The following is a 23,983-nucleotide window of genomic DNA, read 5'->3' on the forward strand; positions in this document are numbered from 1 at the left end:
GGCCAAAAAGATAGTGTTGAATGGTACTATTTTCATATTGTCATTTATATTGTTACCGCAAAAAATACCATGAAATATCATGATATAGTTTTAAGTCTATATCGCCCACCCCTAGTGTTTGGTTTCTAGATGTCATTTGAAATTTGAGAATTTAGGTACTCGTTTGACAAAATTAAGCCACACTCAACACATTTGGCGACGAATGGTTCACTCACCCGGAAAATCCATACTTGATGAAATCTGGATTATTTCTGTGGACAGCTTCGGATGTTTTGTGAGGAACAGCCTCACCGCTATCTGCTTTTAATTAAATCTTTGCCTATTTCTTGTTCCACACTTGACTCGCTTCAGATAATCTGACATTTTATAATGTTCCTCACTCTAACAAAATATGCACATTGTTGTTGCAAGAGAGGTGGATGCCACATGCTCTCATTGAAAAGTGGAGTGGTACCTAGTTTACCTTTTTTAATCATCAGTATGTCAGGGGTGAACAAATCGGTTGCCGAAGTGCCTGAGAGGACCACTTGCCAGTGCCAGACAACCAAAACATGACAAAGCGTTGCCCAGCATTCAACCAGAAAACAGACTACTACAAATTTATTTTATCCTTTCATCATCCCTCCCCTTCTTCCCTCCCCAGCACTTGGTGAAATATTGCTGTTCAAAAAGTGATGTCAGAATTCTGTGAGTTTGAACAAGCAACTGCCATAAAAGACTGAGACAGCCGTCCTGCATACCCTAATAGATCTTTAACATTACTTGTTCAATTGAACATCCAGTGTGAAACTGATTACCCACCAGCCCACCAACACCTTAAATTTCTTTCACCCCTCGATAAAGCACAAATGTCCCAGTATATTTTCGGAATCAGACCCGATGGCAGTTGACTGTTATTAATGATGAAAAGCGATCTGTGCTTAAATCATATAAATTACGTCACTTTTCAGGATTGTTACCTGCTACCTAAACCGCAAGCACATCATCATATGTTAACATAAATATAGCCTGAAATGTCAAACATTGGAAACCCATATATTTGTTATTCCTGATTATTTTGTTTCGTTTTTAGATAGAACCTGCTCAAATTCTATTGCACTGGCCATTATAAACTGTTCTACATTTAGGCACAGATTAAGAATTGGCCTTTACAGATGGCCCCTTCCCTGACCACTAGGGGGTGACAATGGCCCAATGGTTGTTAAATTCCATCATAAGAATTAGTGTTAAAAAATTAATCATATTGTGCTGACTGCGAATTAATTATGGTGCCTGCAGTGACCTTCATTAGAAAATTATAAACTGCAGTCACTGTGGAAGCATACATGTACATCTGTGCTAATAGAAAGAAAGAAATAATAATACAGGGTTCATACACTTTTTCACCAATGATTTTCAATGACTTTTCCATGACTTCTCCACAACCTTTAACTGAATTTCCATGACCAAAACAAATGACTTTATCTCAGCGGGATCATTTAAAATTATTTATTGTAACACTAAGTAAAATTAGGTCTGCATCTGAAACATATGGTGCCTCGCTAAAACAAATAAACACCAGACAGACACACTTAGATACATTCTTTCATATTTTAATTCGAATAGTTTAACATTTTGTCAATGTCTCAAACAGGGCTCGAAATTGCGACCATTTTGGTCGCATATGCTCCCAAAATTTAATCTGTGCGATTTCGAAATATAATTGGGAGCATTTGTGTGAGTGCAAATAATTGTTCTGGTGCAACCTTTTTTTTTTCTTTTTCCAGTCGAACGTCTCTTTCTCTGTACATTCGCTAGTTAGTACACTCAGTATGTGCCCTGTGAGCTGACGGTGACCCTTCTAACCAATCGTGAGCTTGACATTCTTACCTTTAATGCTGATTTTAAATTGCTTAATATTAGCCTTCAATCACTCCCTTTTGCAGCACTCCTGTCACGCGACACAGAGAGCTAATGCGTTTACTTATGTTACCTGAAGACAAACATTTATGTTCAATTTATTAGCGTTATCGAAAGCTGAAAAGTTGAAGCGAACGATTACGGCATTTTTTTTTAAAACATTAACGTAGTGTTTTGTGTAGCGACCCGGTTGAAACAGCTAATTTCTCCGATGCAGTTTACTGGCGGTTGATTTAATTCGCGGTATTAATGTGACGAGAAGCGCTTTGTCGTTTGAATGCATAACACGCAATTCCTTTAAGAGTCGACACATTTTAGGCGTGACAGTTTAACTGTTACTTGTAAACCGTACTGTTATATCGTCATTTTTTATCAATAAAAAATCTATTGCATATATTGTTGGTGCTCCTTACATTTTGGTGGGTGCTCCTAACTTTTTGAAATTGGGAGCACCAGTGCTACCAAGTAAAAAAGTTAATTTCGAGCCCTGATATATTATTGAGGCTGCACTTCCCTGGCATATTGTTGGCACAGTAGGGCTAACTGCTACATTAGCAGAAGCGTGCCTGTTGGGCGTGCCTGTAAACAGACTGAGCCAGACCGAATTAACTTCTCACACCACCAAAATACCGCGAAGGTTACGTGCCAATTTACGTTTTATTACGATACATACCATTTTTATGATTGGATTAATTAGCAATTGTATTTGATGCAACTTTAGCTATATTTCCATTACTTTTCCAAAACTTTTCAAAAAATATTATTTTCCATAACTTTTCCAGGGCCTGGAAATTGCATTTTAAATTTCAAAGACATTTCCAGGTTTTTCATGACCGTACGAACCCTGAATAATAATAATAATAATAATAATAATATAAATGAATTAACTCAGCCATCACAACATGCATCTGATATACAATGGGGGAAGGAGAACAGTCTGCTTTATACACCAGCATAATTTAGAAACACAAAAAATAGAGAATGACAGTAAATGATGATTGAGTATTATTTCCGTACCTCTGCTCTCTTCAACATCTCCCATTTATTGAGGATCTTCATGGCAAACACCTTATCTGTATTCTTCACCTTCACGACAGCGACCTGAGCCAAAAAAGGGAAGATGTCATAAAGAAAGATAAGAAGCAGGCGCTGAACACATAAGTTCTGCTTACCCAATTCTATACCCTCAAAAACTTCACTTGAAATATTCACTGTGTTATATAAACCTGTTTGGAAATGGGACTCTGCATTTAAAGCATAAATTTATGCTAAAGTTAAGCTAAAGCATGGGATTGGTGATCTCTAATTTGACCGATCAAAATAGCTGATAACATGACACAAATCATGAACAACTTCTCAGCATGTGTATATATGTTGGAAGTCACACTTTAACAGGCAGTTGTGGGAGCACAGCTTCTGGCTTTCAGGCAAAACAAAAAGGGCTCAGGCAAAAGCAGCATGCACCTACTTGTGCACATCTTGCACAAATGTTGACAGCAAACATAAGCCTGTCACAGAAGAGAACAACAAGAAGCTAGCGGGGGGAAGAAAACGCAGACGCATACTTTTATTTAAAAAATGTTTTTGCTACGTATCTATGGGGCAGAAAACCTGCCTTGAAACTTTCCTTTAAATTGACCTCAACCAGTTTTAATTTATTCTCCCCATTGGTCATTTTACGACATCAGCTTCCCTCGTAACTCATTGGGTAGTGCCTTTGGAACTTTTTGTAAGACTGACGGTGCAAATCCCCCCTCCGACTGAAACAAATCTCTAACTCATTACATTGGCTTGCTGGCCCACTGACAATACAACATTTAAACTATTGCTTTTGCATCTGTAAAATCTTTGCGGCAAACTCCTTTTTATTCTGTAATCCAAAAAGAATACAAGCACACTTTAGACAGTTCCATTTTTGGCGTTTTCACCTTGTTTAACCTTAGCTACCTTGCTAACGACACGACAGACCGAATGTATAATGTCAGTACACATACTGGCACCGCTGAAATAGATCTCTAACCTCTGGGGTGCAATTCGGTCCAGTTGGTAACGTTACCGGTCGTATAGAAACTGCTGCAAGATAATGACTTCACGCCAGGTAGGTCCAGTTTCTTTAACTCAAAAACGGTTCTCATTCACCGCTGCCCCTGAACTGATAACTCCTTTATAAACTAAGCTACTGTAGTTTTAACCCTGCAAGGTCACATTCTACATTCATGTTAGCCAGCCCTATAGATCCTCTACCGACATACAAACAATTTGTAGGTTTGTCGTGTGTAATAGCCCATTAACCCCTTTGCGCAAAGCCCTTAGTGATCGGCACGCCAGCGTGCCTAGATCGCTCAATTCAGACATTCTGTGCTCCTGCAACCAAATTATGAGTTGAGAACAAAAACTCTGGGTTCTAGCTTTATTAGTAGACGATTCAGGACAACTAGGCTGAAGACTTTCGTGCTGGTCGTCCATTTACCAAGCACCCCCTCCCTGCAGTCTCATCTGTAAATAAACCCCCCACACATGACAAACAGAACAATAGTGTCTATTTGGGCATACATGAAAATATTATTTTACCACTGAAAATTTGTATTCTGTTGTAGCAACAAGATAAAGTCAACAATAGCCAATGGTATGTTACAATACAGCTGTGAAAAACACTGCTCAGAGAATGCTGAAATAAACAAGAGGACTTTCTCTAAAATTATACCATGTCATTCTGCTGTGAATATCTGCAACTAAATGTGGAATAAATATACAACCTTACCATTGGTTTTATGCGTAGAGATGTCCCTTTCGAGACTGAGTGGTCATATATTGTGTTGGAAAATCCGAAGAAGAAAAAAAAGTGTGTATATCCAAAATACACACACTTTTGTGACACCTGGGTACCTTCCAAAATAGCTTTGCGTAATAACACAAATGTTGTTTACAGTGTTGTCGCCATTTGTCGTACAATCTGGCTTGATTGACAATTAATCTATCCAATAGATGACAGAATAAGCTTTCTAACAACTTTTTTTCTAACTACTTGCAATGATGTTTTGTATCTTAACGTGAGCGAAAGTTTTGTCTTATTATTGCTGCATGACGCATTCATGGTATCTGTGATAGTAGTAAAAGACACTGCACCTGGCAAAACCTAATTGATGACTTTAGTCATTTTTTTGGAAAATATTATTATTCATGAGAACTTCTGAGCATGGCTAAGGCATATGCTTGCTGTTAGACCTAGCTGACAGTTTTCTGCAGTAAGACAGAAGAGGAGAGAACGATGGCACTGATTTAATGTCTCTATCTACTGAACACAGATAGCATTTAATCACTGCTATGTAAGTATTACTGCTCAACATATTTCAGTTATATATGTTATATATGTTATTCTTTAAATTGAGTGTCTTTAAATAGGTTTTATAATAAGGATACTTCACACTGTAATGTAAGCGTTCATTCATAGCTTAGTAGTTTTTGGGTTTCATGCACCCAGATATGACGTGACATGACGTTTTCTTGTACGGGGATGGGACGACATGAAAACTATTTTCAATCGTCCACCACGTTTTGGCAGTGTTCCAACTCTCACGTTATCACTGTTGCATGCATCACAAAAACTATTACACTCCTAATTAACGCTTACATTACAGTGTGAAATATCCACATTATATAATACCACTAACCTATTTAAAGACACTCAATTTCAAAAATAACGTATATAACCAAAGTATTTTGAGCAGTAATACTTACATAGCAATGATGAAATCTTATGTTCAGTAGATGGAGACAGAGACAGGAAATCAATGATACAGTTCCAATCGCTTCTGTTTTGCTCCAGAAAATGATGTCAGCTAGGTCTATTAGCAAACCTATGGCTTAGCTATGCCCAGAAGTCCTAAATAATAATAGTATTTACCGAGAAATTACGAAAAATCGTTAACCACGTTTCGTTAGGAGCAACGTCTTTTACTGCTACCACAGAGTGACTGCATAAGTGAATGCGATAATAAAATTTTTGGTTAAGCTGACCTATAAAACGCTATTCCAAAAGCAAAATTAGACATGTTATACATCGTTAGAAAGCTTATACTCTCACCTCTTGAATAAATTAATTGTCAAACAAGCCAGACTGTGCTAAAAAGGGCAACAACGCCATAAACAACACCTATTTTGGAAGGTACGCAGGCATCACAAATGTGTGTATATTTCACAAACAGATTGTCCAAGACAATACACGGCCACTCAATCTAAAAAGGGACATCTCTACACGTAAAACCAATGGTAAGGTTGTATATTTATTCAATATTTACTCCCAGATATTGACTGTAGAATGGCATGGTATCATTTTAAAAAACTTTTTCTTGTTTATTTCATTATTCAGTGAGCAGCGTTTTCACTGCTGTATTGGCATACCTTAGGGCTATTGTCAGGTTTATCTGGTTGCTATGACGGAATACAATTTTTTAGTGGTGAAAGAATATTTTTATGAATGCCAAGGTAGACAATATTGTCCATTATGTCATGGGTGGGGTGTGTAGTTGTAGATGAGACTGCAGGGAGGAGGGGCGTGTTAAATGAACGACCAGAGCGTCAATAGTGGCGCTGCGAAACTCTGTATTCGGCATAGTTGTCGTGTATCGTCCACTTGTGAAACTAAAACAACGCGTTTCTGTTTTTAACTTGTACTTTGGTTGCAGTAGCACTGAATGTCTCAGTTCAGTAATCTGGGCACGCCAGCGTGCCGACCACTAGGGGGCTTGCGCGAAGGGGTTAAATAGGGTACCCCTAAATGGGCAAGGATTGGCCAGATTTGCCATGTGCGCAAACGGATTAAAAGCACTTCCATTTCCACTGTTTCTTTTAGAATGTAGGCTGTGTGTTTGCATGCATTTATGTGTATGTGGCGCCTTGTATATGTTCCGAAGGCTGATATATGTTGTTAGTTTTGATATTATTTCTAGTCCCCCATAATATTTTCTTGTTGTTTTTCTTCAGTGATATGACAATTTGCGGCTTCGTACTTATCTACAAGAATCTTTTTGTCTGTTAGCTTGTTAGCAAGCGCGATACCAGCTGACATCAATAGATGGCCACCAGTCAGTGTGAGATTCGCAGGCACATGACATCTTGCTTGGTAGCAAGCTTTGCTGAAATACTAGCAAGGTAAGCGAGCTGAAAGCAAGTGTCTCCATATGTGTTCAGCTAAAAGCTTTTATGTTTTCTTTGCAGTGAAAAAGAACTGCTTCTTTTCATTAAAATATGCGGCACTGGAAGACTTGTGTCATCATTCTGCGAGCACAACATATGCATGTCTGTCATAGCATACATTTATATATGAATTATTATCACTTATTCATTACCAACACATTGCAAAGAGAAATGATATCTCATGAAAAACACATTTTCAACAAACAAAAATGCCAAGTTATTTACAAATACAAAGCACTGTCTATAAGTCATTCATACAAACTGGCAAAATCTACGCCTGCCATTCAAAGTACTGATATCAAAATGACACCAAGTTACTGTACTACAAACAATATAGGCTCTTACACACAAATTAAACAAGCTGTATTCCAAAGCAATGCTACCCAATGTTTCCTAAATTGTTTCAACTCACGTTGATAACGTGTTTTTCATGAGATACACCTTTACAACACACAACATACACCAGGTTAGGGTACAAATCTTAAGCCATATTTTACTAATTTAATTTTCAGTCTAGCTTTTAGGTTATAGCTAGACAGCAAGGTGGCCGGCCAAGTTCGCTCAGCCCCTATAGGTTTGTAACTTGTAACATATCATAATGAACTAGAAGGGTGCACTCAGTAGAGTACAGATCTCTACCTCGAGTGTTAGCTTTGATGAAGCAACAATAGAGGCTACACAATCAATGCAACCAGACGAATACAATATTACAAGTTTTTACCATTTTGCCACTGAAAATCCCAAAAAAACTGATTCAGTGAAGTAACACTAAAGGTGGTGACATGTTAGCTAATTTCATTCATATCAGCCACAATGTGTTAGACAGACCTAACGTTGACGTTATAGTCTGGCACTTTCATTTAAAATCTGGACAGGAACAATCTGGATAGGAACAATTCCAAAAGACCAGCGATGTAAAATATCAATTTCAACGTGAAAATTCCAACAAAATAATTGCCACAGATTCAAACATTAATGTACCCCGTCAGTTGGCGGATTATTTTGTTGGCATTTTAACGTTGAAATTGACATTTTACATCGCTGGTCTTTCATTCCAAACGGAAGCAGTTGTTGATCACTTGCGGCCCCTACCAGCCGGTTAGGAGGAGTGAGGAGTTGGCAGTCAATTTATTTCAACGGACAATGATGGAAATTAATTCAAATAAAATACTTGTCGTTGACAGATTTGCAAAATATTTGAGAATTCAGGTCCATGGCCTGCTGTCAGCATGCACAACAAGTATTAGGCTGATCGGCCCAGTAGTATGCGAGATTAGCTGTGGACAGATACACAAACACACACGCGCGCGCGCAACCAAATGCATAATCCCCTCCAGGCTCTCGCCTGGCGAAGATAATAAACACCTGACTCGGAGTGAGATGATACAGGCAGCCCATGAAACGACATGTATCACAATATACAAAAGTTCATGATACGATGTTCTCACAGTACAATACGCCATTCAAAAAGATTTTGAATGAAGAACAAAAAATACAACACTTAATTGAGTGTTTTCGTTTGTATCGATGAATAACATGAAATATAGGCCTAATTCTATTATCAAAAATCCAAAAAACTTCCAAGCGAGAGATTTGAAGGAGCAGTGACGACACATATTTGTAAGCTATAAGGACACATATTGGATGAATGAAACAAAATTTTTCAGCCTCTTTCTCAAAATTTTACATTGTATTCTCTAGCTTAGAGGTCAATATACATACAAGTCACAATGATCAAACCATTGATGACCCTGTCACATGACAACTGATCGCCTGAAAGCAGTCATATTTTTCAGATATGACTTCAATTTTGCACAGATTGACTGCAGTGGCGCAGCCATCGGAGCTCAAAGGGGATACCACTTCTTAAGTAATAGCCCATATGCCTGAATTAAATGGCACTACCCTGCACCATGTTCACCTGAGGTTACTTGCCTTATATTTTTCAAGTGCAAAAAACTTGTTTGTTCTGCTGTCTAATTCAGATGTTCTAAGACCTGAATTAGCAAACAATTTGAATTACTAACCATTGGCTGAGTGTGCATTCAAAACTACATGATTGTACACTTCTGACTATGGCTTGTGACTTAAAAATGTTGTGACTTCACAACGATGCTGATCTGTGTCTATTTTTAAGAAATTTAAGAAAAAAATTGAACCAGAACGCACGTACCCCAGTAAAATTCAGTCCTGTTTAGCACAATGACAGTACTGCGTATAATAACTTGTCTAGTTAAACTACTAGGCTAAACGTGACCTATTGCTAATAACGTTATCACAAAGGAAAGTCTACAAACTTTTGTGAACAAATGGCAATAAGTTTCCTATCAAATCAGGTATGAATAAACATAGACTATTTAAACATAGACTCAACTTATAAGTTATAACTAGCTTTGAGTTAAGGAGATGGGTTTATGTTAGATGATGGTGACAAATTCAATGTTTTTTTTTCATGAGCAGATCACTCCAACAAGTAGAATTAGTTTTTCTTTAAAACAAAGTGCATTGGCTACATACAGTGCATGAAGACCAAAAGTGTGCTTATACTTCTTATACCACGAAACATTTTATAAAAAAGTGTGCAGCTATTTATAATGTAAGAACACTAGCTGCAGCGACATTAACTGGTAGAATAGATTCATTCAAGTTTTAGTTGTTAATAGGCCCAGATATTTGCATACTGAGCCTTAAAGGGGAATTTCATTTTATAACACTTCTGGGGTCATTTTCACACCTACCCAGGCTTTAGTGGCCCCAGACAGTTTTTAGGTTGCTTGCTTCAATATTTAGATGCTTATATATTTAGATATACCCATGTAAGCAAACCCCCCCCCCCCCCGTCCAATAGAAGCCCATTCAACATCAAACTCCACGTTAGACTCATTGTAAACACACGTCCCTGCTTCTCATGACTGATATTGTTCTTCTAATGAATGTGTCGCCCTTCATTTTTCAATTAGTTATTTCATTTTAAATTTCTAACGTTAGAAGCAAAAACCTACTTTTTTTAAGTCCACATAGTACGGTTTCTGTTTTTTTCTTCTTCTTCGATTTCGTTTTGCGGCAAAATCGAGAAGAAGCAAAGCAAAACATTCCATTAACTTAGCATTGAAATCAAACAAACTAACGTCTGCTAGCTTTTGTTTGATGCGATATCGGTGTAATAATGAGGTGCGTTGTACCCGGTTGTTATAATGCCCTCGTTAAACTAGCCTTGAAAGCACATTTTCATAGATTTCCACATGATGCAACTTTGTGCCAGACATGGCAGGATGTAATCAGACACCCTAACATAACAGCTGAAGAAGTTTGCAAAGGAGGACTAAGGGTATGCAGCGACCACTTTGAAGCCACCGACTACCAAGGCGACCATCTGAAGCCTGGAGCTGTACCCACCGTTTTTCCATCATTGGTCGAACCGCTCGAGGTAGGTACTAAACGGGCTGGCTAACGCTATAACATCTGTCTGTGATACATAGGATATCTACGATAACAGTTAGACAGCTTGCTGGCTGTTGTTATAGGGTTGCCACCATCCATTTATTTCGTCCTCAGACATTTTCTGGTTTGCTAGCTAGTAGTAATACAAAACTATTTCTACAACCAACCTAACGTTATTGTCTGCAGGTACGCCCACATCAGAAGTCGCACAATGATATGCATCCTAAACTGTCTGGATCTACTTCCTGCATTCGTAAAGGAAAGCAACAAAACAGCATAAAATATTAACATAATGAAATAACTAATAGAAAAATGAAGGGCGACATTCATTAGAAGGACAATATCAGTCATGAGAAGCAGGGACATGTGTTTACAATGAGTCTAACGTGGAGTTTGATGTTGAATGGGCTTCTATTGGATGGGGGGGTTGCTTACACGGGTATATCTAAATATTGAAGCAAGCAACCTAAAAACTGTCACACACAGAGGGGTGCACACAAAAGCCTGGGTAGGTGTGAAAATGACCCTAGAAGTGTTATAAATATATATATTTGCGCAAGAGGCATTGAAGAAACAGGATGAATAAAGTATTAAATATGTCAGTTCTTTATTTTTGGAGAAATATGTGTTTTAATTTTATGCGTCCTATTTTTAACCGGTTGAGAATGTTTTCAACTTAGTGCATCACAAGTACAGTAACCACTCCCCTTTCCAAGCCCCGTAAAGAAATCTGACTGGACACACCATAGACGTATGTCTATGGGACACACCGTCCTGCTACAAGTGTGCTGTGAAGTTTAGGTAGCAAACAACAAGGCTGAATCCTTCTGACATAATTTACATAGAAATTATATGCTCAGATCGCCTAGTTTCACTCAGTGTGGCTAAGCGCAATCGATAACGTTTCAGAAAATATATAACTTTAAAAGGTTTAATTAAATCTTCTACTGGGACTTTTGCCATTTATTGAGGATGTGAAAGAAAATTTTCGTGCCGCTGACTATAATATAATGTTTTTCAGATTCACCGTTCGATTGAGCAAGTACCATTCAAAGTACATTTTTATGGGTTAGTGCTGTCCGATTGTGCTAGCTACTTCACATTAACCTTGTATGGCGATCAGTAAAGGCTAACAGCACAGTACCACTTAATTCTTGTCACTTCTATCACCACTGTAATGAACTAAAAAAAGGCGACAAACTACCTCTTCTGTGAGACACGCACATACACTCCTGGCGACATTCTAAAGCTCTGTTTTGCCCTCCCTACTGTCAGTCAGATTGCTGTGATAGCTCATTCTAAATCATATTTGGGGACCCATGGATAACTCGGCTCGTGACCCATAGTTTGTGCCACTGGCTTACAGGCAAGACAATGCAAATATCTGACTAACGTTAGGTTCACTTATTAGAGTGCCTTTTAAGTACTATTAGACTATCTCTGGTTGGTTAAATTCATGTATAGCTAGCTAGCTGACGTTAGCTAGCTATGTAGTTTGCTTTCATAAGGACGTTATCATTGTGGTTTTATCTTAACTTGGCTAGTTAGCTAGCAAAAATTATTATTGGATATAAGCTAACGCCCTTAGCTATCAATACTTGATATGCTAAGTTAGCTAGCTTGTGAAAATGCAGTCTCCCAAGATGAGCGCGTATCATGGAGGTAGCTATGGTAACGGGGCACGGTCTGTCAATCATAGCTAACTGACATTTCTCATTACCACGCCCAGACAGTTCGGGTGAACTTTTATAGTGGGAAATTTAGGCTTAGAAAAATATGTTTTAAAATACATTTAAATGACTGAATAATAAAAAAATGATGCACATTTTTTTTGTTGTTGCCTAAAGACAACTGGCAAGAGTCACATTCAACCACCATGTTACTCCTTTAAGAACACACATTGAATGGAACTGTGATAACGAATACAGAAATTCTTAGCTTATGGTGCTCAAACCAGATAGCCACATAGCTTGCCATTTCAAACAACCATTTTGGAAATGTGTAAAAATTTTCATTTGTAAATGGTCTCAATAATGTATTCTTGACAAAGAAGTGTTACTGGATTACCATATTTGCATTATTCCTTCATAAGTAATGAAAACAACCAGGACTTGAGTGTTCTCAGACTTTTGATCCCCGCTGTATATTTGCTTGATCTACTTGAGAAGTTGAAGTCGCTGTGTGCTAAATAACATAGCATAAAATAATATAATGACGAGAACAGGCCATTCAGCCCAACAATGCTCGCCATTTTTCTAACTAAATTGGTGCTCTGTATCAAGCTTAGTCTTGAAAATCCCCAGAGTAAACCTTTATATTGATCATCATTGGGTAGCCTTTATATTAGATTAGTTTTTTTCCAAACTACGGATGACATACACTGCTTACGGCATTACAGATGCCAATTTTGTGCGTCTCATGCATTGTGGTGGTCAGATTATTTTTCAGAATGTTGTATTGAGTGCTGTTAGTGATCACATTTAAATTTACTCGATTTTGGGGGATTGATGCTATCTTGACACTCACACAAAACTTGCCATGGGGCAGCACCATGGCTGATTATTTGCAAAAACCCTAAAGCCGATATAATTACAGGCAAATAATAGCATATACTAAAAAGTACTAATTTAACAAAGCTAGTTAATTCATTTTGATTTATCACCCGGATCATCTGATTCTTTTCATAAAGAACCACAATCACAATGTAACCCTTACCCTTTTGGTATGGCGGCTAGCAAGTGCTCAAACAGGAATACAAAATTGAAAAAAATAATCTAATCCAAGAAACAAAACAAAAAAAAAAACAAGCGATCACTATGTTGAAGCTGCCTATCCCATATATATTGCTATAGCCATTTATATGCAGATGTAACATTGCATTGATTCCCCTACACCCAGCTTCCACAGCAGCCTTAGAACCTCCTCACCTGATTTGATTGGAAATACCTCTATTTGGAAGACTGTTTGCCGCTCAATTGCGGCTCTCATTTTTTCTTCTCCTCCACGCAGTTCGGCAGCTGTGGTTGTACAGTCTGCCTTTTTTGACGTTGGTTTTCTTTTTGCCCAAGCAACACTTGTTTACTGATCTCATGGTGCACATACAAACAGTCATTCATACTCCATTTGCATTTCACTTCACATCTCATGTTGGGTATGTGTTTGTGAGTCATGTGTTTAATTGTAATAAACCATTTCTAGTTAACTCGTACTTGTGTTGTCTCCATCTTGTGCCTTGTGGCCGATCAATCGTTACACCTCCTCTATGTGTTTTCTTCCTCTGGGTCATTATTAACCCTTTCTCCCGAAGCATTTATAAAGGAAATTTTCACCTGGGTGTACTACTCTTAAATAAAGCCCTAACCTGTGGAAATAAGCAGAGAGCTTATGGCAATATTTGAAGGGCACATGTGTGGCATCTAGACTATGTATCAAAATTTTGTAAATATGTAAAGAATTATTCATGGTATACACAAAATATATATAAAAATGTAACTGTACTGTTGCACAAAATGCACAAGCTAGCATCTAAATTATTATATAAAATTCACCCCCAACCACTTTCCTACCACTGCAAAAAAAAGAAATGTGTAGACAACTAAAAGCAGTGAAATTTTGCAACTTTCCAAGATTTTTCCCAAAACCTCTCCAAATTTCACATTTTGGATAATGTTTTGAACACAATCTACACCACAAAAAAACAAATTTTCTTCACACAAAATCACATATTTTGAACAGAAAAGAGGGGAGAATCAAATCTAACATGTTTTAAATGGTGATATCCTACAAGAAATAACATTATGTTCAATGCTGAAATAAGTGCGTTAACCGGCTAGAATTACAGTGCCTACGGAAAGTATCCAGACCCCTTCACTTTCTCCACCTTTTCTTACATTACAGCCTTATTATAAAATGGACTAAATTCATTTTTATTCTCATCAATCTACGCACAATACCCCGTGACAAAGCAAAAACAGGTTTTTAGACTTTTTTTGCCAATTTATTAAAAATAGAAAACTTACACATCACATTTACATACCTACTCCTCAGGCCAGAAGTTTACATACACCTAGACTAAAGACATTCAAACTCAATTTTTCACAACTCCACACATTTCATGTTACCATACACTGTCAATGAGGGTATCTACTTTATTTCCATAAAGGTTCATTTCAAAATAATATCTAAGAGACAGATTCATTTCAGCTTCTATGTACTATATCAGATTTTCAGTGGGTCAAAATTCTACATACACTTCGTTAGTATTTGGTGGCATTGCCTTTTAATTGCTTAACTTGCATCAAACATTTGTGGTAGCCTTCCACAAGCTTCTCACAATACTATGCCAGAATTTTTGCCCGTTCTGTGGTGTAACTCAGTCAGGTTTGTGGGCCTTCTTGCTCGGACACGGTTTTTCAGTTCAGTCCACAAATTTTCTATAGGATTCAAGTCAGGGCTTTGTAATGGCCACTCCAATACTTTCACTTTGTTGTCTTTAAACAATTTTGTTACAACTTTGGAGGTATACATTTGCATACATCTGATCACCACTTCATCTCCTTCTCCCTCCCTCTTGCTCCCCATCCTCCCTCTGCTCCTCCCACCCCCACTGTCACTGTTCGTCGTAACCTCCACTCCCTCTCACCCTCTTCTCTCGCTCCCAGAGTCACTGCTTCCCTCCCTCCTCTTCAATCATTCTCCAAACTCCCCACTGACTCTGCTTCCTCCACCCTAACTTCATCTCTTTCCTCAGCACTCGACTCTCTCTGTCCTCTTGCACGCTCATCCCCTTCCAGTCCATGGATGTCTGATACCCTACGCACCTCCAGGGCCAGCCTCCGCGCTGCTGAGAGGAAGTGGGGGAAATCCAGGGACTAATCCGACCTTTCAGCCTATCAGTCTCTCCTGACAGCGTTTTCTTCGGCTGTCACTGCCGCTAAGACAAATTTCTATCAAACTAAAATTCATAACTCCATTTCTAACCCTCGTCAACTGTTCACTATTTTCTCCTCTCTCCTCAGCATGCCTCCTCCCCCACCTCAGTCCTCCTTCACTGCAGATGACTTCGCAGTATTCTTTGACGAGAAGATTGCAGACATCCGCAGCTCCTTTGCCCCCTCTGCGCACTCCGCCCCCTCTGTGCCCGCTGCCCCCTCTGTGCCCTCCTCCTGTTTCTCCACATTCTCTCCCCTCACAGACTCTGATGTTTCCCAGCTCCTGCTCCCACCGCCCTACCACCTGTGCTCTCGACCCTATCCCCTCATCTGTCCTCCAGGCAATCACACCAAATATCCTCCCATTTGTCACCTCCCTTGTGAACTCCTCCCTGTCTTCTGGATGTTTCCCCTCATCCTTCAAGAAGGCTCACATTACCCCGCTGCTGAAGAAGCCCACACTAGACCCCTCCGTCATCCAGAACTACCGACCGGTATCTCTCCTTCCTTTTTCGATCCAGTGACTTCATGCCGCATGAGCAGCCTCCCTCTCCTCTGTCCTGATTCTGCTAGATCTCTCAGCTGCTTTCGAAATTGTGGAGCACTCCATCCTCCTGTCCTCCCTGGCAGCAACAGGGATCTGCGGCACAGCCCTTGACTGGACTGAGTCATATCTCTCTGATCGCTCCTTCCAGGTTGCCTGGGCTGGTAGAGTATTGCCGTCCCACCCACTTGCCACGGGAGTTCCCCAGGGCTCAGTCCTCAGTCCCCTTCTCTTCTCCTTATACACCAGATCCCTTGTCCCTGTAACCTCTGCCCATGGCTTGTCTTATCAATGCTATGCTGACGACACACAACTCTTTCTCTCCTTCTCCCCATTGGGCACACAGGTCCCTGCCCGCATCTCCGCTTGCCTGAGGGACATCCAGAGCTGGATGGACAATCACCACCTAAAGCTCAATCCGGGTACGATGGAGCTAATCTTCATTCCTGCTCTAACCTCTCCCCTCCTTGATTTTTCCATTTCCCTAGGAGACACCTTGGTGACGTCATCAGACTGTGCCAAGAATCTCGGAGTGGTGATGGACAACAGGCTGTCCCTCTCCAAGAACACTGCAGCAGTAAGCCGGACATGCAGATTCTTCCTGCACAACATCCGAAGAATCCGCCCCTTTCTCACCACCTACTCAACCCAGCTCCTGGTCCAAGCAATGGTACTATCCCGCCTGGACTACTGCAACTCTCTTCTGGATGGCCTACCGGCATCTGCCATCAGACCCCTGCAACTCATTCAGAATGCTGCAGCTCGTCTGGTCTTCAATAGGGTTGGGTATCTAGAACCAGTTCCAAGTTGGAACCGGTTCCAAATTTCCAAAAACCGTGAATTCGATAAGACACGTGCATTTCGATTCTGCAGTTCGGTTCCCAACTTTTGCATATTTCAGTCGCGCTGCCGAGTGAACTGGAGTGAGCATTTTTCAGTCCATAAAAGTTTCACTTGTCTGCCAGGACTTGCTACGCGAACCTAACGTCACGTTATTTGGTCCACAGTACGTCAACAAAGCATGTGAGAAGAGACACTTCTGTTTACATCCTGGACCAAGGCTGATCGCAGCAAACGCTCGAAAGTTTGGCTTAGCTTCAATAAAAAAGCGACACAACAAAATGCAACACGTGCAGTAAGGATATTTTATGCAAGGGAGGAAGCACCTCCAATATGACAAAGTATTTACTTCAACATGGCATGAATCTGAAGGAATGCACCGTGTTCGATGTGTTGCGGTCTCCCAGCCCGAGACACAGCTAACGTTAACAGTAGCAAAGTCGGCATAAAAAATTTTTCCCAACCATGAAAACTGCCTGACTTGTTTACATTTTGGACAGATGTGGCTAGTGGGTAGATCTATCGCTGTTTCCGTACACCAAGTATTCTCAAGTAGGCTGCAGGAATAATACTAAAATGCTTAACTAGTAGTAAGTCACTAGTGCTCAGTGGATGTTTAAGTTACTTTTAGTGTTATAAACTAAAACGAGAGCCGGTTTAGTCCCATAGCTGTCAAAGTCAGACTAGTGGGTCTATATTTAACGTTAACGTGTAGCCTACAGTTTTAATTTAATTACATTTTTTGGTAAGGGGTGGTTTTAAACATTCCACACTATGATGGCATTATAAAGAGAAGTGGGTGATTGACAAGCGTTTTTATGTTTTTATGCATGGTAGGTTTGATCTAAATGCATTTACAGAAAATAGCGTTTTTTCCCCAAAGATGGTATTTCTCGATATAATTGTGCTGCCATACTATTTTTTGGTAAGGGGTGGTTTTAAACATTCCACACTATGATGGCATTATAAAGAGAAGTGGGTGATTGACAAGCGTTTTTATGTTTTTATGCATGGTAGGTTTGATCTAAATGCATTTACAGAAAATAGCGTTTTTTCCCCAAAGATGGTATTTCTCGATATAATTGTGCTGCGTTAACATACTACTATGGTTGCCAGTCACTCTTCACGGTAAGAAGAAATTTTAGGATAGCACTTCCGATATTGCTTGTGTCAAAAGTGCTGCAATGGAAACAGCGATAGATTTACCCACTAGCCATCTGTCCAAAATGTAAACAAGTCAGGCAGTTTTCACGGTCGGGAAAAGTTTTATGACAATGTCTCACGCTCAGGTACAAAACACAGATGAGCTGATATTCGCCTTTTATATTGAAGTTAAATGAATGATGTCTACAAATTATTTTTTTTGTAATATTTTTCCATTATTTATTTAAATAGTTTTTGTTTGTAATTGTTTTTGTTGATCATTCCTTATAAGAAAGGGTAATAATTTATTTTTTATAAATGAAGGGAAAAAGAAACCTTTCTGTCACAGTTGACAGTTTATGATTATAGCCTAAATGTGCCAAGAATAAAGGTAGGCTAATTTTTGTTCTTGAAATATTTGTTCTTTTTTCTCTCCAAAAAATACTGGAATCGGAACAGAGATTCAATAAGACCCAGATTCGATAAGCGGAATCGGAATCGGAATCGATAAAATTGAAACGATACCCAACCCTAGTCTTCAACCTCCCCAGACACTCCCACGTCACCACCCTGCTCACTACCCTCCACTGGCTGCCCGTTATGGCTCGCATCAAATTCAAAACATTGGTCCTAGCATACCAGGCAGTCAAGGGATCAGCCCCAGCATTATTATTATTATTATTATTATTATTATTAATTACATTTATATAGCACTTTTCCAAATGCTCAAAGTGCTTTACAGTGAAGGGGAACTCACCTCACCCACCAACAAGATCTTCAAACCCTACATGCCAGCCAGACCCCTCCGTTCCACTACCTCAGGACGCCTGGCACCCCCTTCGCACTTGCGCTTCCCGGTCACGTCTCCTGTCTGTTCTGGCTCCACGATGGTGGAATGACCTTCCCGTGGAGGTCAGAACAGTTGAGACCCTGACCACCTTCAAGCGACGTCTGAAGACTCACCTCTTCAGGCTGCACCTCTCCCCATCCATCCCTACCTCCCTGTAGTCTCTAATTGATAATGTAATCTTAGGGTTGTAGCTAGGTAAGCTGTTTATCTTAGTTGACTTAGTTATTGCACTCGTGCCTACTCAACTATTGCTTGTATTATTTGCATAGACTGTTTTGTTGTTTGCGTTAATCAGATTAAACTACAGGGTCCAATTTAAAGTATGCGGTCGTTCCCTGCACTTGGAACTGTACTTCCCTCAAGGGTTTTCAACACATTTGTTCCTGGTTATGATTATACACTTTGTTGTACGTCGCTCTGGATAATAGTGTCTGCCAAATGCCTGTAATGTAATGTAATATAATGTAATGTATACTTAGAATCACTGTCCTGCTGGAAGACCCAGTTGCGACTTTCTAGCTGATGTCTTGAGGTGTTGCTTCAGTATTTCTAGACAATCCTCCTTCTTCATGATGCCATCTATAATCTGAAGTGCACCAGTCCCTTTTCCAACAAAACACCCCCACAACATGATGCTCCCCCATGCTTCACAGTTGGGATGGTGTTGTTCGGACTAAAACCCTCACCCTTTTTCCTCCACACATAGCGCTGATCATAATGGCCAAACAGTTTAATTTTTCTTTCATCTGACCAGAGTAAACTCCTCCAAAAGGCTTGGTCATACTGGTGATCACCTGCAAACTTCATTCTGGCTATTTTATGCCAGTCTTGGGAGTAGGGGCTTCTTCCTTGAGCGACAGCCTTTCAGGCTATGGCGATGTAGGATTCTCTTAATGGTGGATGTAGATACTTTGGTACCTGATGAGTCTAACTCCTTCACCAGTTCCTTTTTTGTTGTCTTGGGGTTCAGTTGAACCTTTCAGACCAAAGTTCGTTAAGCCCTTGGAGTTAATTTGTGCCTCCTTCCTGAAAGATGCAGTGTCTGTGTGGTCCCAAGATTTCTATATTCGAAAACAATTGTTTGTACAGATGCTCGTGGTACCTTCAGTTGTTTGGAAATTGCTAAGGAGGAACCGGACTTGTGGAGGTGCACAATTTTTTTTCTAAGGTCATGTCTGAGTTGCTTGAATTTTCCCATGATATCAAGGGCAAAAAGGCAGTGGCTCTAAAGGTAGACCCTTAAATACAGCCAGAGGTGCTAATTAACTCCCAGTTAACTCCTAATTATGACAATTGACCAATCAGAAGCTTCTAAAAAGTCATGACATCAATTTCTAGAATCTTCCAAACTGTTTAACCCTCTGGGGTCGGGAGCTCCACCGGCGGAGCTTGGCAAGATTAAATGAACTTTAGTTTCTATTTGGATGATTAACTTCACGAGTTGTTATCATACAGACGCAACAAAAACATTGACAGAAACCTTAGAATCGCGACTTTCCAATGCGCCCATTGACAAATAATATGAATTGTTTTAAAAGTTCTAAATTTGATTAATTAAACCATGTATGCTTTGTTAATCCTTACTCATTACTATGTGAATTTTGCTCAGCAGGAAGGCCGCCCAAATCGCATTCACATGTTAATGACATTATAACTACTCTCCATAGAAGGAGAGTAGGGGAGGGCCAATCTGAGATCCATGTGAGAAATGCCAAGCCTGCGAAAGCAGGATAGAATGTCAAAGTGTAGCCTAATTCACTTCTTTTGAGGTAAACATTTCGTTTAATTTTGGAAAATGGTCCGTCCGGAAGCCGACATTGATGAAGAGCGGTGTCATTTCGAACAGCGAACTGATCCAGCTGAGGATCAACTTCATGAGTAAGTATATTTCTTATGATCATGTTGGTAAATATGTGTACTGTATTGCAACGTATCTCTGTGTTTGTAGGAATATCCAGCAATATGCACGTTTGTAAATTCCCACACTATGAACGATTCAAACTATTGCATCTCAGAATTATAGGCTAGGCACTCTGTGTCTGGTTGTGTGTTAGAAGTAGCAGGTAGACTGTATTTTTTTCGATCATATTGGTAATAAATAGCCCATGCCTGGCGTGTGTAGTGGCGTGGCTAGGATTCTAAAACTGATGTCCTCGCACAATCGATATTAGCATACTGTAAGTAAATTCGGGAAATAGCAATAAATTACCACTTAGCTAAACACACCTAGCCTAGTTCAGATTGAGGCATTGTTATTGATGAGTTGCGTGTAGTTGAGCTGGAATATCAATGTTTATTTAGTTTAGTTAATGTTGTCTCGTTGATAGCTTGCATTATTTGTGAATGTGTGCTGTATTACATTCTCTGTGTGTTTGTAGGAATATTCACTAATATGCGTGCTTGTAAATTCCCACACTACGAACACACACGAACGATTCTAACCATTGCTTCTCAAAATTATAGGCTACCTCTCTGCGTCTGGTTGTGTTTGTTTGGTTCTTTGTTTGTATATGATGTAACCATGTCACATTTCATTAGTTTTGTTTTCATTAGTTAGTGGTTTGCCCCTTTTTTGTAAAGCACATTTAATTTTCACCTGTTGAAGGAAATGTGATATATAAATAAAGTTTGATTTGATGTCACATTTCCTAACAATTTTGTTTTTATCATATTTACAGAGATTCTGATCAGGAAACACGGCCTAGTTCACCACTAGCTAAGAGGCCACGCAAGCGTTGCAAGAGTACACCAGTCTCATCTCATCTTCCATGCATATAGTTTGCTTCAATAAATGTTCTAAAATCAAGAGATGTCTTTGTTTCTGTCTTCTAAATGGCTCACTGAGTCTTTGTCTTAGTGGTGAGGAGGCATGCAGCCAGGTGTGAATAGCCCACTGGAATTCTGATATAGTGAATTAAAGCTGAAATAAATCTGTCTCTAATCGATTGTTTAAAAATTACCTCTGATGTGAACAAAGTAGATGCCGTAATTGACTTGCCAAAAGAAACTCATGGTAACATGAAATGTGTGGAGTTCTGAAAAACTGAGTTTGAATATCTTTAGCCTAGGTGTATGTAAAATTTTGGCCTCAACTGTATTCAGACCCTTTACTCAGTACTTTGTTGAGGCACCTTTGTCAGAAATTACAGCCTCGAGTCTTCTTGGGTATGATGCTACAAGCTTGTCACACCTGTATTTGTAGTATTTCTCCCATTCTTCTCTGCAGATCCTCTCAAGTTCTGTCAGGTTGGGTGGGGAGTGCTACTGCACAGCTATTTTCAGGTCTCTCCAGAGATGTTCAATCGGATTAAAGTCCAGGCTCTGGCAGGGCCACTCAAAGACATTCACAGACTTGTCCTGAAGCCACTCCTGCGTTGTCTTAGCTGTTTGCTTAGAGTAGTTGTCCTGTTGGAAGGTGAACCTTTGCCCCAATCTGAATTCCTGAATGCTCTGGTGCAGGTTTTCATCAAGGATCTCTCTGTACTTTGCTCCATTCATCTTTTCCTCAATCCTGACTAATCTCCCAGTTCCTGCTGCTGAAAAACAACCCCACAGCATGATGCTGCCACCACCATGCTTCACCGTAAGGATGGTATTGGTCAGGTGATGAGTGGTGCCAGGTTTGCTCCAGAAGTGACGCATTGTGGCCAAAGAGTGCAATCTTGGTTTCATCAGGCCAGAGAATCTTGTTTCTCATGGTCTGAGAATCCTTTAGGTGCCTTTTGGCCAACCCCAAGCGGGCTGTCATGGGCCATTTACTGAGGAGTGGTTCTGTCTGGCCACTCTACCATAATGGCCTGATTGGTGGAATTCTGCAGAGATGGTTGTCCTCCTGGAAGGTTCTCCCATCTCCACAGAGGAAATCTGGAGCTCTGTCAGAGTGGCCATCAGGTTCTTGGTCACCTACATCACCAAGGCCCTTCTCCCCCAATAGCTCAATTTGGCTGGGCAGCCAGCTCTAAGAAGAGTCCTAGTGAATCCATACTTCTTCCATTTAAGAATGATGGAGGTCACTGTGTGCTTTGGGATGTTCAATGCTGCAGAATGTTTTTTGTACCTTTCCCCAGATCTGTACCTCGACACAATCCTGTCTTGGAGGTCTACAGTCAATTCCTTCGACTTCATGACTTGGTTTTTGCTCTGACATGCACTGTCAACTGTGGGACATAATATAGACAGGTGTGTGCCTTTCCAAATCATGTCCAATCAATTGAATTTACCACAGGTGGACTCCAATCAAGTTGTAGAAACATCTCAAGTATGATCAATGGAAACAGGATGCACCTGAGCTCAATTTTCAGTGTCATAGCAAAGGGTCTGAATACTTATATAAATGTAATATTTCCGTTTTTTATTTTTTATAAATTTGCAAAAATGTCTAAAAAACTATTTTCACTTCGTCATTATGGGGTATTGTGTGTAGACTGATGAGAATAAAAATTAATTTAATCAATTTTAGAATAAGCCTGTAACGTAAAAAAAAAATGTGGAAAAGTGAAGGGGTCTGAATACTTTCCGAAAGCACTTTATAACAGAAAACTAATATTGGTTAATTCTTTGCTGTTGCTAACGTTACTGCTGTGAACGTCACCCACCTATTTCCAGAGAATTTGTCCATTAGAAGCTTTGCAAAAGAGAAAGACAGTCTGTACCTATGGCAGCAGCAGCGACCAATTTTTAGCTTGCATCTGTGCGTGTTTTCACATTCCAAACGTGGTCATCAATAGGAAATTATTCAATGTGAAATCATAAACATCTAAAAAAATATCTGAGTTATTTCCAGAAAAAGCACAAGCAACTCAGTGAACTACTAGCCAAACTTGGTAGGTCTTGCTGGAAAATTGTTGGACGAGTGGCATACAAAATGTTGATGTGGAATAAGAAGAAATAATGAGAACACAACTCGCTTTTTCAGTTAACTTAAATACCCTCCAGTGGGACCATAACTTTATCTAAGACCCTATCTTTGAGCAAACCTCCACTTTAAAGACATGAAAATGAAGTCTCTAATTGAGATCTGCTTAATCAAGCTGTTCAAATACTTCTGCCACAGCTATAAACCTTTTTCTCTGATCTGCCATAATTTTCACACATTTTAGGAAAACTAGCTGGCTTTTCAGCTGCACGCATTCACTCACT

At 39.6% G+C, this 23,983-nt stretch overlaps 1 protein-coding gene across 8 annotated transcripts in view; it reads right to left on the minus strand.

Annotated features, from left to right (window-relative positions):
* LOC135257857 (serine/threonine-protein kinase MRCK alpha-like) overlaps window positions 1-23,983 on the minus strand; it is a 377,275-nt gene that overhangs the window by 321,697 nt on the left and 31,595 nt on the right. For all 8 annotated transcript variants that reach the window (XM_064341039.1, XM_064341035.1, XM_064341036.1 and 5 more), the window contains exon 3: window positions 2,917-3,000. In XM_064341039.1, the coding sequence (XP_064197109.1) occupies window positions 2,917-3,000 (84 nt within the window). The remainder of the gene's footprint in view (window positions 1-2,916; window positions 3,001-23,983) is intronic.

This window comes from Anguilla rostrata, chromosome 6, assembly GCF_018555375.3.
Source record: "Anguilla rostrata isolate EN2019 chromosome 6, ASM1855537v3, whole genome shotgun sequence".
Lineage (NCBI taxonomy): Eukaryota > Metazoa > Chordata > Actinopteri > Anguilliformes > Anguillidae > Anguilla > Anguilla rostrata.